Source organism: Grampus griseus (genome assembly GCF_964374135.1).
Source record: "Grampus griseus genome assembly, chromosome: 14".
Classification (NCBI taxonomy): domain Eukaryota; kingdom Metazoa; phylum Chordata; class Mammalia; order Artiodactyla; family Delphinidae; genus Grampus; species Grampus griseus.
In genome coordinates this window covers 21,874,759-21,889,501 of record NC_139008.1, presented here as the reverse complement: position 1 = coordinate 21,889,501, position 14,743 = coordinate 21,874,759, and the positions used below count along the sequence as shown (strand labels likewise).

General features: G+C 42.6%; 1 protein-coding gene across 4 annotated transcripts in view; it reads right to left on the bottom strand.

Moving 5' to 3' along the window:
- Positions 1–14,743, bottom strand: part of DNAH3 (dynein axonemal heavy chain 3) — a 194,028-nt gene that overhangs the window by 36,327 nt on the left and 142,958 nt on the right. For 3 of the 4 annotated variants that reach the window (XM_082670865.1, XM_082670866.1, XM_082670867.1), the window contains 7 exons: positions 11,322–11,445; positions 11,084–11,240; positions 10,695–10,838; positions 8,844–9,510; positions 7,457–7,622; positions 5,295–5,511; positions 2,901–3,083 (listed from right to left, as the gene is read on the bottom strand). In XM_082670865.1, coding sequence (XP_082526991.1) covers positions 2,901–3,083; positions 5,295–5,511; positions 7,457–7,622; positions 8,844–9,510; positions 10,695–10,838; positions 11,084–11,240; positions 11,322–11,445 — 1,658 coding nt within the window. Of the gene's footprint in view, positions 1–2,900; positions 3,084–5,294; positions 5,512–7,456; positions 7,623–8,843; positions 9,511–10,694; positions 10,839–11,083; positions 11,241–11,321; positions 11,446–14,743 lie in introns of those variants that run through there. The other variant, XM_082670868.1, reaches the window with a different exon arrangement.

Genomic DNA, 14,743 nt, shown 5'->3' with positions numbered 1-14,743 from the left:
ATTTTTTTAAAAAAAGGGAAGATTAACATTATAAGATTTCAGAATTTCATAGATTACAGTTGGCCCTCTGTACCTGTAGATTTGCAACCACGGGTCCAGAGGGCAGACGGCAGGGGCTTGAGCATCTGCGGATTTTGGTATCTGTGGGGTCAGGGGCCGGGGTGGGGTGGGGTGGGGTGGGGAGGGCTGGACCCAATCCCCTGCAAATACAACTGCATTTAGCAGTTCAATTACCAAATCCTCCTCCAACAACAACAATGAAACGAGGACTCGAGAGGGAAAATGAGTTAGCCAAGGTCACAAAGCTGGTTAGTCAATGAGCCAAGCTCCAATCCTGGGCCCCTGGCTCCCCACTCAGTGAATTTTCTGTTAGTCTCCCAGCGCAGGGACTGATCACACAGCCATGACTGAAGTGAAACTTCAAAAGAGAATGTTAAATGTAGCATGTGCCGAAGTCTATGTCCTGCACGTTTATTGTGATAAGCAAACAAAATAAAGGAGGTTCCACCTTCTTACATACAGGTGTGTGCACATGTGTATATATACACGCGTGTGTATATCATGGATTCTTTATTTTAGGTTTTCTGCTTTTCCTATACATTTATAGCAAGGTTTTATTTGGCTTCCTTATATTAACCCCCACCCCCAGATGAGCCACGTTAGATGTCCCCAGTATCAAAATGGAACGTCCTGCTTTGGATGGTAAGAATGGCTCAGTCCCAGGGGCAACTTAGTTTGCCCCTTCTTCAGCCCTAGGATATGTGCCAGAGTGCAAGACGAGGGGAAGGACCAGAGCTGCCCCCTGCTGCTTCTCATGACCAGCTTCAGAAAGGGTTTGGTGGCCGAGGAGGCTACAGGTATTGGCTCAGCTACATCTTTGGATTCTCAGTAGATTTCAACCATCCCAGGTGCCCCTGGTGTCCTATTATTGATAGTTCTGTGTCACTTTCTTATAATGTGCCAGACAACTAGTGGCCCGGTAGCTCTGCTTCTTTCCTAAGGTTGAGGCCTGGATTCTAGCAAGTTTGTTTGTTAAGTGACTCAAAAGGCCTCTAATTGTAACATTTAGAGTTACAAACTCTAGCAGTGATTCTCAACCCTGACTCTGCATCAGAGTCACTGAGGAGCCTTTAGGGCATCCTCACGGTCAGGCTCCACACCCAGAGATTCTGATTCATTCAGTCTGGGTGGGGTCTGGGCATTTGCATTTTTAAAACTCCAAAGCTCTGTTGAGAGATTCCAGTTGATACTCTGGAAACACTGAAAACAAGGCAGGAAGGAACAGACTTCAATGCCCAATAGGGGAATGGCCACTTGAGAGGTGAAGCACCTACTTAAAATGGTCATTAAAATGATTATATGACATTTTGGAAAAACATTTGTGATAAGCTGTTAAGGAAATTAAAAAGCATAAAGCAAATCACAATTATGCTATGATTGCAATACCAGAACTATCCACGTGTATAAACAGGAAGTAGAGGAAAACTTGGAAAATTGGAAAGGTGTTAAAGTTGAGCTCTTAAAAATTCTTTTGTGTGTGTTATGACACCATTTGTTTCTATGATTAAAAAAATTATAATTAAAAATGACTTCTGTGGGGACTTCTCTGGTGATCCAGTTGTTGAGAATCCGCCTTACAATGCAGGGGGTGCAGGTTCAATCCCTGGTCGGGAAGCTAAGATCTCACATGCCGCAGGGTGGGGCAAGTAAGCCCGCACACCGCAGCTATTGAGCTCGCCAGCCACAACTAGAGAGAAGCGCGTGAGTCTGTACACTCTGGAGCCCACACGCTGCACAATGAAGATCCCGCGTGTGGGCCACAACTAAGACCTGACACAGGCCCCCCCAAAAAAACACCCCAAAAAATAAAATAAAAATGACCTCTGTGGCTTAGCAGTGCACAGAGCAGCAGGGCTGTTTGAGGCGTGTGAAGCACAGTGCTTGCGGATGAAATGTAATCAACTCTGCAGTACTCCTGACATCATTTATTATCCTTGTTACGGGGGAAAGAAACGATCCATTAGCTTAAAAAGAATCGACCAATGTAAGCAAACCATTTTATTTGGAAGCAAGCTCTTGTTTGAAGAATGGTCAGAAGAAATTTCTAACTGCTAAGTGGAGACACAGGGACAAGCATCTTCAGCTAAGTGCCAAGAGCCTTGGAGTCTGATCCCACCAACTAGCTGTGCGGCTCTGCAAAGTCAATTCACCACTGAACCTCAGTGTTGTTGACTTCTAGACATTGATGGCTGTCATTAGTAAGTCCAAAGTCATTGTGATAATGGAACCGTATACTTGAAAGTGCTTGGGGAAATATATAACATGAACATTAATCAGATTTTCTTCTAATATCTGAATATAGGTGAAGCCCTTCCCAGGACTGTTCTTCTTTGGTATAAGAATTACCTTCAAATGGGGTCCTCTAGATTCAACAATCTGTCATGTGACAAATATTTACTCCACACCTATGACATGCCAGCCACATCTGAGCAAAAACATGATTGAGGTGAAGGAGATAGCCAGAGGGAACAGCCAGTGCAAGGGCCCTGGGATGGGAACATGCCTTGTGTTTGTTTGGGGGAATAGCTAGGAGGCTGGTGTGGCCAGAAGAGTCAATGAGGGAAAAGTAATAAGAGATAAGGTTAGATCTTGTTGGGGCTTATAGGACCTGACGCTGAGCGAGATGGAGAGTATTTGTAAAACAGTAATGCTTCCTGGAGAGAGCCAGGTGTCATTTACTAGCTGTGTGATGCTGGGAAAGCATCCTTTCAAGCCTCACATTTTTCCTCTGCAAGATGGGCATGACCATGCATATCCTGCAAGACTTTGTTAGGCTCTAGTGAGATAACAGATGAACCCTGAAAATGCGGATTCCCTTTCTTCTGTCTCACAGTTTATACCTTGATTCCTTGAGCAATGGCGGCAGCAGCATTGGCTTCTTCTTCATCGGCTTGCACCAGAAGTTTCTTGGCATCGGCTTCTCGCGTCTCCCCTTCAATTTTCACCATCATCTTAGCGGTCTCCTCAGAGGTCTGAATGAGTTGGGGTTGGAGGGCAGTCAGTTCTACTTGCATGACGGCCACCTAACAAAGAGAGGAAGGTGGGAGGGGTGCAGGGTCAGCTATGTCAATGCCGAAAATGGCATGGCTGGCAAAAGTTGAAACGATTCTCTAACCTATGACACACGCAGAAAATACTAATGATTTTAATGGTACTGGGTACATATTTGTTGGCTGGAGTTTCTCTCTTTGATCTTTCAATATTTCGTTACTGAGTTCATGCTATGTCTTGTAGTTACCAAGCTCTGTGGTAGGCACTATACATATAACAGTAAACAAAAAAATTTTTTAAAGATACAACACTTAAAAAAAGATATTCCTTGGGGCTTCCCTGGTGGCTCAGTGGTTGAGAGTCCGCCTGCTGATGCAGGGGACACAGGTTCGTGCCCTGGTCCGGGAGGATCCCACATGCCGCAGAGCGGCTGGGCCCGTGAGCCATGGCCGCTAAGCCTGCGCGTCCGGAACCTGTGCTCCGCAACGGGAGAGGCCACAGCAGTGAGAGGCCCGCGTACAGCAAAAAAAAAAAAAAAAAAGAGAGATATTCCTTCTGCATTGAGCCTACACTCTAGTGTTGGGGGCAGCGAAAGACAGAACAAAAGAAAGTTAGGAGGAAAAAAACTCTACATTTTTTAAGGCTGTGAAGGAATCATACATGACTGAGAGAGCTGGGATAGAAGGAACTTTCAAGGCCATTTTTTCCCAACAGTCTGATGCTCTCTAGAAAAGTAGTTTTCTGCCAAGTAGTTTTCTGGTCACTGTTTGAACACTCCTAACGGTGAGGAGCTCACCACCTCTCAGGGGAGCTGGGCCATTTTTCAGGCAGCTGAACACATTAGATTTCCAGATAAGGAGCTAGAATTTACCCCCGGGGCAGTTTTTCCCCACTGGTCCTGATTCTGCCTTCGAAGGCAGCTCAGATGCTTACCTGAAGAGAGTTTCATGACCTTGAACCCACTGTCCACAGAAAGCCCACATGAGAGAAGAAGCATAGCATGCTGGCCTGATTAGGAACACAGACTCTGCAGTCACGCAGACCTAAGTTTCAGTTTTGGCCTCACAACTTGCACCAGCTACTCATGAAGCTGTGTGATCATGGGCAAGTTGCCTGGCCTCTCTGGGTCCTTGGTCTCTTTGTGCGTAATGTGGTGATAACAGTACCTTCCTCCTATACAGCACCAGGCACGTGGTAGGGCTCACGTAATGTTAACTGGCACCACATTCTCTTTACTGGTCTAGACTGTCTCAGGTCATTTTGCTGCTCAACACAGTTTGCTCACCCTTGTCTGGAGAGACTCCAATTTTCAACATCTCTCTGAAAGCTAAGGACCCTGAATTGGACCCAGCAACTGCAGGAGCAGAGCAACAGAGGCACCCCTGATGTTCTTTCCCATCCCTGTGCTGCATGTTGGTGGGTCTGCTATACTCACTGACAGGTCAACCTACTGCAAACCATTCAGTTGCCTGAGTTCTTTTTTTTTTTTTAACGTTTTTATCGGAGTATAAATGCTTTACAATGGTGTGTTACTTTCTGCTTTATAACGAAGTGAATCAGTTAGACATATACATATATCCCTTCCTTAGTTCTTTATTGGTGCTGAAAATCCATGCCTTAGTACGGTTGTGTCAAGTGGCTCAAGCACAAATCAATTACTAATTTATATGCCAGGCATTTTGCTAAGGGTTACACTTGTGTCAGCTCATTTAATCTTCATAATAGCCCTATGAAGTGAAGCCTGTTATTATCACTTCTTTTTATAGAAGAGGAAACTAGGCCCTAAGAGGTGAAATAACATCGTCAAGGTTCTATAGCTGATAAGTTATAAAGCTGGAATTTGAGTCCAGGCCCTGCTCTTAACCACTGTCTTATTCTGCCCAGTTCCCCACGAGAGTATCCAGGGCTGGGGCAGGGGTGAGGTGGGTAAGGCACTTGCCTTGGGCACAAAATTTAAGGGGGCTCCAAAGAACTCAGTATTCAAGATAAATAGTATTTTACTGTAATGTTGTAAAAAGTTAAAATTAGTTCAAAAAGATCCATGATGAACAAAACATCAAAATCTTAAAGATAGACAGGGCTGGGTTTAGGCCAAGCAAGTGAGGTGAGTTCTGCGAGCACAGGGTCAGAGGCTGTCTTTATTTTATTTGGTGCTCTCTTGACTTCTGCACCTGAACAAGTGCTTTACCGCATCCAATCGGTCTTGGACCCCTTTGTCCCTGTACTATTTTGGCAGCGCTCACCTGTGAAGCGGCAAATTCAAGTTTCTGCAGGCCTGTCAGGTAGCGGTTCCTCATCATATCCACCTCTTGCCTCTTCCTATTCAGGAGCGTCTTGAAGGTTAGGATCAATTCGAGGTAGGAGGTGGGGGTAACGTAGTTGTGTCTGCGAAGTGTGTTGTAATAATCAAGTGACAGCTTTTTCACACTCTCCTGGAAATATTTGCACATGGAGATGACCCTGCCGAGGACACAAAGGTGGTCAGGCAGGCCCAACGTGCTCCAGAGAGATCCAGTACAGCCTCGGTTCACAGATGTGAGGATGTGAGAAAGCCGCTCACTATGGCCTACTAGAATCCCAAATTCTGTGAAGCATGTCAACAGAGCCTCGAGAATGATTGGGGAAGTATATATTCTTACTAGAATGATCTTTGATTAGGTAATTTCTATCTTTAATCACTTTTGTGACTCACCAGGGCTTAAGCTGGAGTTCTTAACCTTGGTCAGTCTGGTGAAGACTCTGGACTTTGCAGAATAATGTTTTAAAATGCATAATATAATATATAGAGGGTTACAAAGGAAACCAATTATGTTGAAAGAGTTTTCAAAATATTTTAAAAACCAAATTTATGATATAGTAATATGTGTGATTTTATTTATGCATTAAATCAGGGATCAGCAGATTCTTCCTGGTAAGGACCAGATAGTAAATATTTTAGGCTTTGTGGGACAACTTCCCTGGTGGTCCAGTGGTAAAGAATCCACCTTCTGATGCAGGGGATGTGGGTTTGATCCCCGGTCAGGGAACTAAGATCCCACATGCCGCGGGGCAACTAAGCCCGCACCACAGCTACTGAGCTCACGTGCCTCACCTAGAGAGCCTGTGTGCCGCAAACTACAGAGCCCATGTGCTCTGGAACCGCATGCCAAAACTACAGAGCCCATGCACCCTGGAGCCTGTGCACCACAACTAGAGAGAGAAAACCTGCAGGCCACAACTAGAGAAAAGCCTGTGCGCCACAACAAAGAGCCCGTGCGCTGCAACGAAAGATCCCGCACGCCCCAACCAAGATCCCACGTGCCGCAACTAAGACGTGACGTAGCCAAAAATTAAAAAAAAAAAAAATTTAGGCCTTGTGAGCCACATGGTCTCAAGAGCAACTATTCAACTCTGCCACTGTAGTGTGCATGGCTGTTTCCCAATAAAACATTATTTACGAAAACAGGCTGTGAACTAGACTTGGTCCACAGATCATCATTTGCCGACTGTGGCATTAAATAGTAAGACTGGACAGCAGATCTAACAACTACCATCATTTTCAAGGAAATGATATATTTGGGGCATCTGTAATGACTGAGTGAGTTATGAAAATAACTGTGATTCCTACTGGTAACAAAGTCACACAATCCTTCTGGGGTTTATTGCCTACATTCGTTGAAAGAAATACAAAGTATCAGTTAGATGTCAGTGAAAACGAAGATGTACTTTCTCCCCACTCACATTCACTGTCCCTCTGAATTCTGTTCATGAGCCTATGGACCCAGGTTAAGGGTCTTCTGACCTAGAGAACAAAGTTCAAAGTTCTTAAAAGCCATGAATATTCTGACTGCTACCTATTCCTTCATTTTCTATTCATTCATTTAATAAGCAGTAATTGAACCTACTATGTACCAGGCACTTGCTAGGCACTAAGGATACAGAAGTATACAAGAAGGTGATATGACCCCTGCCTTCATGGGACACCTAGAGTGGTCAACAGTCTTAACCCTTCTCTTACTGTAGCCAAAATTCAGTGCTTTTTTTTTCGTTTGTATATCTGTGCTTTATACAAAAAAAAAGTTATTTTCATAACAAAAAATCCTCACAAGAACCAGTTTTCGTCCCCTTGGCAGCAATATCACCCCTCTTGAGAATGCATGCTCTAAGACTATTGAAATAGCAATAGTATTATATCCAGGTTCTCATAGCTATGACAACAGTGCATCCTAGGACAATTCTGAACAATGAAATGTTATTCTTTATCAGCAAAGGTGTTTTATTAAATATCTAAATGTGATTTAAAAATATAAGACATTTTTTTTTTACATAAAATGATAAGTTTTGAAACAGCAACAAGAATAGAGCCAATATCTAGATTTTCATTTGAAATATTTGGTTGCCGTACTAAAATGCAGCTAACACTTACTCTATCCGAATATTGTCATCGAGCTCCACATCTTCTAGAAATGTGTTGGCTACCAATTCCAGGGCATCTGTGGGCCAAGACTGGAACCAGTCAATTGTGCAGCAATTGATCAGGGAAGGGAACATCCGCAGGTGGTTCCGGAAGGCGTCCCCAATCGGACTCATGGCTAATGAAAAGTAGACTTCGTTAGTTCTCTTTCTCCAAGTCAAGGAGGCTGAAAGGGACAGGCAGGTCTTTCCAAGGATTCTGGTGGGGTAAGGGAGCAGTCATGTTTCCTATTGGCACTCCAGGGTGTGATTGGGAATAGTCAGGATGAGTGCCTGGGAAGCACAGGGGGAATCATGGGATATTTTCAGGACACTTTGTGATGGGAATTCCGTTTATTACAATACCTTCTGGCTCATCTCCAGTATCCACATTGTCCCTTCCAGATCCTTAGGGTCACATAGCCAGAGTGGTTTGAGCCCTTTGACCCACGTGCTCTGTTTGTCCTGACTCACAGACATAAGGGAGCTGTGGGGCCATCAGCTTGTTTCTGACCCCATCCCCATCCAACCACAGAGGTTGGATTCTATGCTCCAAATTCCCTTCACTGTTTATTTAGACCCAGTGTGGTGGGAGGAAGCATAATGCACAGGTGAAAGTGTGAGGAGGTCAGCGTGGCTAAAAAAGAGAGAAGGGGAAGCTTGGTTGGAGATGAGAGTGGAGAGGATGCAGGGGACAGCCTGGCAGGTTGCCTTATAAGACTATAGGTTAGGAATTTTGGTCTTTATCTGAATAGAAAGCAATTTAGGTGTTTTAATTTGTGTATGTGTGTAAATATACAACGATCACATTTGCAATACATGAAAAAAAAATCCCCATCCTGACTCAGTGGAACATAAAGGTCTGGAATGGACAGAGTAGACATAGAACAGTTAGAAGGCTGTAGAGGTGAGGTCTGGGTGAGATGATAGCGGCTTAGCTAATATGAAGGTGGCAGAGGTAGAGATAAGTGGGTAGATATGCGAGAGAGAAGGCGAAAACTGACAGGACATGGTAATAAGAGAGAAGTATTAAACACGACCCCTAAGTTTCTGGATAGACTGGAGATATCGTTCATAGAGAGAAGAACTCCAGGTGCTGTTCTGTGAGGTTGCCGGGTACTGTACTAAAAGGAAGGAGAGGGTTCAGAGGAGAATTCCGAGAACTGAGGAGAGTGGAACAGGTTTAAAACAGTTGTTCAGGACAGTGGAAGTTTCCAAAGGAATTCCAGGCACTGACCCGTGGGCGAGTGAGTGCCTTGGCTGGATCATTCCTGGTACCACGGTAAGAGGAACGGACTTAAGGCACAGGAGATCCTGAAATACCCAGGGGAAAAGGGCAAACTGAATTTGCTTCTTCTTACCAAGGACAATGTGAAGGTTGTTTTTTACTCTCTCAATAAAGAAGTTATACATAGAAAGAGGAGTGGCTTCGATCTTCTTGCCTTCTGTCCTTGCTGCCATTTGCATCTTCTCCACAAGGTCAGCCTTCTCGTCAGCGGGGAAGATGTTGGGCACGTCTCCCGTGTTCAGAAGCACGTTGATGTCCTCAATGAATGACTCGTCCTTGATCTGGTTATCGGTGAGGAGGAACACAGTACTCTTGGAGGCCACACCGACCTGTAGCATGATCTTCTTCAGGTCCTCTCGCCAGTCATTGCCTGAGTAGCTCTTAGTGATCTCGATCTGGCACAGCTCATATGAGTTCATGAATGTGGACAGTTTGCTGGCACTTTGCCGCCCACTGCCCCCAATGCCCACCAGCAGCAAGTGGCCTTTGTTCTGCTTCAGGACCCTGCATATCCTGGAGATGTGCTCGATGGTGAACCTGAACATGACCAAGGACATGGGGGCCTTGCTGATGTTGTTGAACTCTTCCAGGTAATACTCCATGACCACTGTGAGCTGTTTTAAGTCAGTGATCTCATCATAGATTTTTTTGTCACTTTCTGGCTTGAAGAAATCTCCAAAGAAGAGGCTACGGATATTATCATCAACTATCTTTCCAGTGGGTGACAGGTGGACGAGGACCTGTGGGAAAGGTAAGTCTCAACTAGGCATTCAGCCAGTAGCCCCAGCCACCATGGTACTGAGAGATGTAGAGGGAGGGAGCAGGGGATGTATTTGTTTCCTCTGAGCGTTCTTCAAAGTCATGGTTCATCAACATTTTTTTTTCTTTAAACAAAATATGTGGATCTCGTGGTTGTAAAGACTATGATGAAAGGACATTTGAGAAAAGAGTGTGAAAGCAAGGGTCAATCTGTTTGCTAAGTGATTAAAACATTGGTGGTCAGATTGTAAGATCCCAAGAGGAGGTAGTCGAAAGATGGCATCATTTTTAATGTATTTGCTCCTTCACCAAATAGAAGTGCGGGCATTTCCCTGGTCCCCACTCTGTACCTAGAGTAGAAATGTTTTAGATGCCTCTTCTTCCTGATATTAAAAACTGGCAGTGCTTCTGCACTTGGCCCCTGGATGCAACATGAAACACTTGTAATTTTTTCTTTGGAGAAATTGTAGCTTCTTAAGAATAGAGGTAGAACTAGATGATGCAAATACATAGGCTTAAAACTTTACTTATATCAAAATAGAAAAGAGAGGGCTTCCCTGGTGGCGCAGCAGTTGAGAGTCTGCCTGCCAATGCAGGCGACACGGGTTCGTGCCCCGGTCTGGGAAGATCCCACATGCTGCAGAGCGGCTGGGCCCATGAGCCATGGCCACTGAGCCTGCGCGTCCGGAGCCTGTGCTCCGCAACGGGAGAGGCCACAACAGTGAGAGGCCTGCGTACCGCAAAAAAAAAAAAAAAAAGAATAGAAAAGAGAAAGTATTTACAAATGGGAAACCATGACAATCTTTCACTCGGGCTTTACCAAGGCATCAATCAAACCATGAAAAGTCATGGTGTATTTATTTCTCAACTCACAAATTAACTGACCTTGCAAATGCATTTTACATTAATCATAAACAATAACATCATATCATAAACCATAAGTTTGAATGTATCCAAACTTATATGTTACCAGGGAAGTGAAGTGAAATTGGGCCAACTATTATATCAGCAAACTGAGTGATTAGTTGGCTCAATACACTGTTTCTTGAGATTCAGAAAGTGGAGCTCTAAGTCTCTAGTAGGAAGACAATCTGAAATCTGAGACTAGCATGATCAAATATTTGGGGCAATTTCTGAGGCCAAATGATCACAGGGTCTGGCTTACCTTTTCCACAGACTGCTTGAAGCAATTGGAGGTGGTTTCCCTCACCGTGTTGAAAAAGACCTGTCTGTCCTCATGATCAATCAGACGGTCATAGAAGACCCGGTACACCTCATGGATCCAAAGCCGGATAAGCTTTTCTACATCCTGAAAATCCAGTTAATTATTTGAATAAATGGCAGGTGGTGACTGAGGTGGTAGTTCTCAAATAGTTTCTAAATCCTGGGGTCGATATGGGGCTTTAATGAGATAATGCTTACAAAATACTTAGCACAATGCTTAGCATAGATTAAATGCTTGATAGAAGTTAGATATTACTCTTATCATTGTATATTCCATGTAGCCAAGGATATCACTGAATGAACTTGATAACAGAAATGATAGCGGCTGACCTGTAGGTGGGTGTGAGGGCAGAGCAATACCCCTTGGATCACCCGTGAGAAGTCCCGCAGGTTAAAGACATAGTGTGACTTGGAGGGAGTTGGCAAGAAATTCTCCATTGCAGCTTTATAAATTGTCATCGTAGCTTGTACCAGCAACTTTCCATACCTTGGGAGGAAGGAGAAGGCAGACCAGTTAAAGAGGGGCCAGAACTGAGGACCCCAGGCCAATAACACAGAAACCTCTTACCTTAAGAACATCACATCAAACCCTTTTCCAAAGTGCCAGTCAGCGATTGAACTGAAAATCTTGGTTAAAATGTCATCCTCAAAGGCATTGATGGAAATGATATTCAGATGGCGAGTGAATCGTCCTGGAAAACATGCACAGGTGTGAGTGTGCATATATTCTCACACTTACCTCCTGGGCCTAGAGATCCTGAGATATAGAAGAGTTTTCCCTCTGCCTTAATGTTCTAGAGCTGTGCTGTCCAATATGGCAGCCTTATGAAAATTAAATAACATTAAAATTTAGTTCCTCAGTCTCACTAGCCACATTTCAACTACTCAAGGATAACATGTGACTAGTGGCTGTTGTATTGCACAGTACAGATATAGAACGTCTCCATGATTGCAGAAGTTCTGGTAATAGTGCTAGTCCAGTGCTCAAGGTTGTTAAAAGGTAAAGGCAGGGCTTCCCTGGTGGCGCAGTGGTTGAGAGTCCACCTGCCGATGCAGGGGACGCGAGTTCGTGCCCCGGTCCGGGAAGATCCCACATGCCGCGGAGTGGCTGGGCCCGTGAGCCATGGCCGCTGAGCCTGCGCGTCCGGAGCCTGTGCTCCGCAACGGGAGAGGCCACAACAGTGAGAGGCCCGCGTACCGCAAAAAAAAAAAAAAAGGTAAAGGCAATATATGATCATTGTAAAATAATCAAACAATTCAGAAATACTTTTATAGAAAGTATCCCTTACCTCCCACACACAAAATCCATTCTCTCTCCCCTCCCCACTGTTAGTCTGACATTCTTACATCTCTGTATTTGTATCTATATACCCAGTGTTAGATATCTATATATTTATAGTTATACTAGGTATCAGCTTTATTGAGATGTAATTCACATACTATACAATTCATCCATTTAAAGTACACAATTCAATGATTTTTTAGGATTTTAGTTGTGCGACCATTACCACAATCAATAGCAGAACATTTTAATCACCCCAAAAAGAAATCCTTTACCCGCTAGCAGTCACTCCCCATTTCCTTGCAGCCCTTGACAACTAATAATCTAATTTTTGTCTCTATAGATTTGCCTGCATATCTTCTTTTAAAAGTATTTTTCTATATAAAGTAAAGCACAGATATAGAAAACCACACAAAACAAATGTATAGTTTAATGAATCATTATAAAGTTAACATCCTTACATCTACCATCCATGTCAAGAAATACAACTTTGCCAGCCCTCCATAGAAGCCCCTCCATATATCCCATCCCAATCACAGACCTCTCCATTTCTCCCTCCAAAAGTTGCCACTATCCTGACTTTTAAAGTAATTGCTATCTTGCATCTTTATTGACCATGTGTTCATTTCTAGATACCAGAGTTTAATCCCGCTAATTAAAAAAAATTGATATGTCTTTTAAGTCTCTTTTAATCTATAGGTTCCCCCCTCCATCCCATTCTTTTATCTTCTGTCTATGGAATAGCTGGACTGTTTGATCTGTAGAAGTTTCCACAGTCAGGATTACATGGTGTAATTTACTTGGTTCCTCTGCCCTTCGTATTTCCCACCAATTTGCAGCTGTACCTAGAGACTTAATCAGATTCAGGTTCCACCTCTTTGGCCACACTATAGGTGGTGGTGTAGTCCTTCATCAGAGGGCACATGATGTTGTCTCTCCCTCTGCAACGTTGGTAGCTACTGATTCTCAATGGCTAGATCCATTAATTCACTGAAGTTTGCCAAATGGTGATATTCTGATTATATAATTTCTTTTTCATTTACTATATAGTTTATTAAAATATTAGGAATATTTATAGAAGGGACACTTCCCCTTCATCTATTTGCTTATACAGTGGTATACTTCATATAAGAAAGTCAAAATAAATGCTTGCTTCTTTCCATTTATTTATCAGTTTTCAAGATAATGAACTGGTGTTTTATCATCCTCTGAAGATGACCAGCTATGATTGTTATTACTGATTCATAGACTTAAATATCTTTTGATAAATTTCAATCCATTTAAATTACTATCATTGTTGAAGCTCAAATTTCCCCATATTTGCCAGTTAGAGCCTCCTTGTGTTGTTAACTGAATGCTTTTGACAGGGCCCTGTAGTCTTTGAAAGCTTTCTCATGATTGGATATATGAAAACGTTACAGGCATATATGAAGACGTTACAGATACATCTTGTATATTTCCTGCCCCAGACATGCAATAAGCCATTTCTCCAAGAAGCCTTGTTTATTTTAGTAGGAAACTGGATTTCAAGACCACAGTCTGGGTGCTAAGAATTCTTATTGTTAATGAGTTGGTTATTACTTTTTAGACCTAGAACATGAGTTAGTACTGATATTTCAAATTTAGGACTCCAGAGCTTTTTCTTAACTTCTTCTATAGTACGTCTTGATTTCCTTTTCTCCACACTGAGTCCTGGTTCTCAAGCACACAAGGGACAGTAGAAACAGAAAATACTATAGTTACTCATTCATATAATCCTACTTTTTACATACAACACACTCAGAATAAGAATAGACTACCGCCACCAATTACAATAACAGAAGAGTTTAAAACTTCTTGTATGTGCTATCCTCATCCCCCTCCATTTTCAACTGTTCAATATCTACATCATCAAATCATATAGGCTTTATATGTTACAATCCATCCCATGTAGTCTTAGTTCAACAAATAACCACATTAAGTAATGCTCACTACCAGTTGTTATATTGATCTCTTTATAGCTATTTTGATCATGTGAAACCCATTTTCTAACAGATTCCTGAGAAAGGGCTTAAGGAAATAAGTCTCCGAGTTCTTGCATGTTGATAATAGTTTTTATTTTATACTTGAAGGTCAGCTTTGCTGGCAACAAAAGCCTTGACTCTCATTGTGTTCCCTCAAGTATCACAAATATGTTATTCCATTTTCTCTAGCATAAAGATTGCAGTTGAAAATTCTTAAGATGATCTAGTTTTCTTTTTCTTTAAAGTCCAGTGATTTTACTAGTCTTGGTAATGATCATTTTTGAGTCTGTATTCTTAGGTACACAATGTACCTTTTCAATATGTAATTTTCAAAAATACTTTTTTGGGGGGCGCATTTTATTGGATTATAGCTTTTATTATTAGTTCTGTTTTCTTCTTTGAAGAAACTTCAGTTTTCTTCTTTAGACACTCCTGTTAGTTGTATGTTGGATTTCCTCTACCTAACTTTAATATTTGTTACTTTCTCTCAAACCTTTTAGTTCCTTTCTTCAATTCTAGAAAAAAATTTTATTGTGATAAAATATACATAACATGAAATTTACCATTTTTTAAGTGTACAGTTTAGTGGCATCAAGCACATTCACATTGTTGTGTGAACATCACCACCACCTATCTCCAGAATCTTTTCATCTTCTGCAACTGAAACTCATGAAGCCCTAACTTCCCATTTCCCTCTCCCTAGCC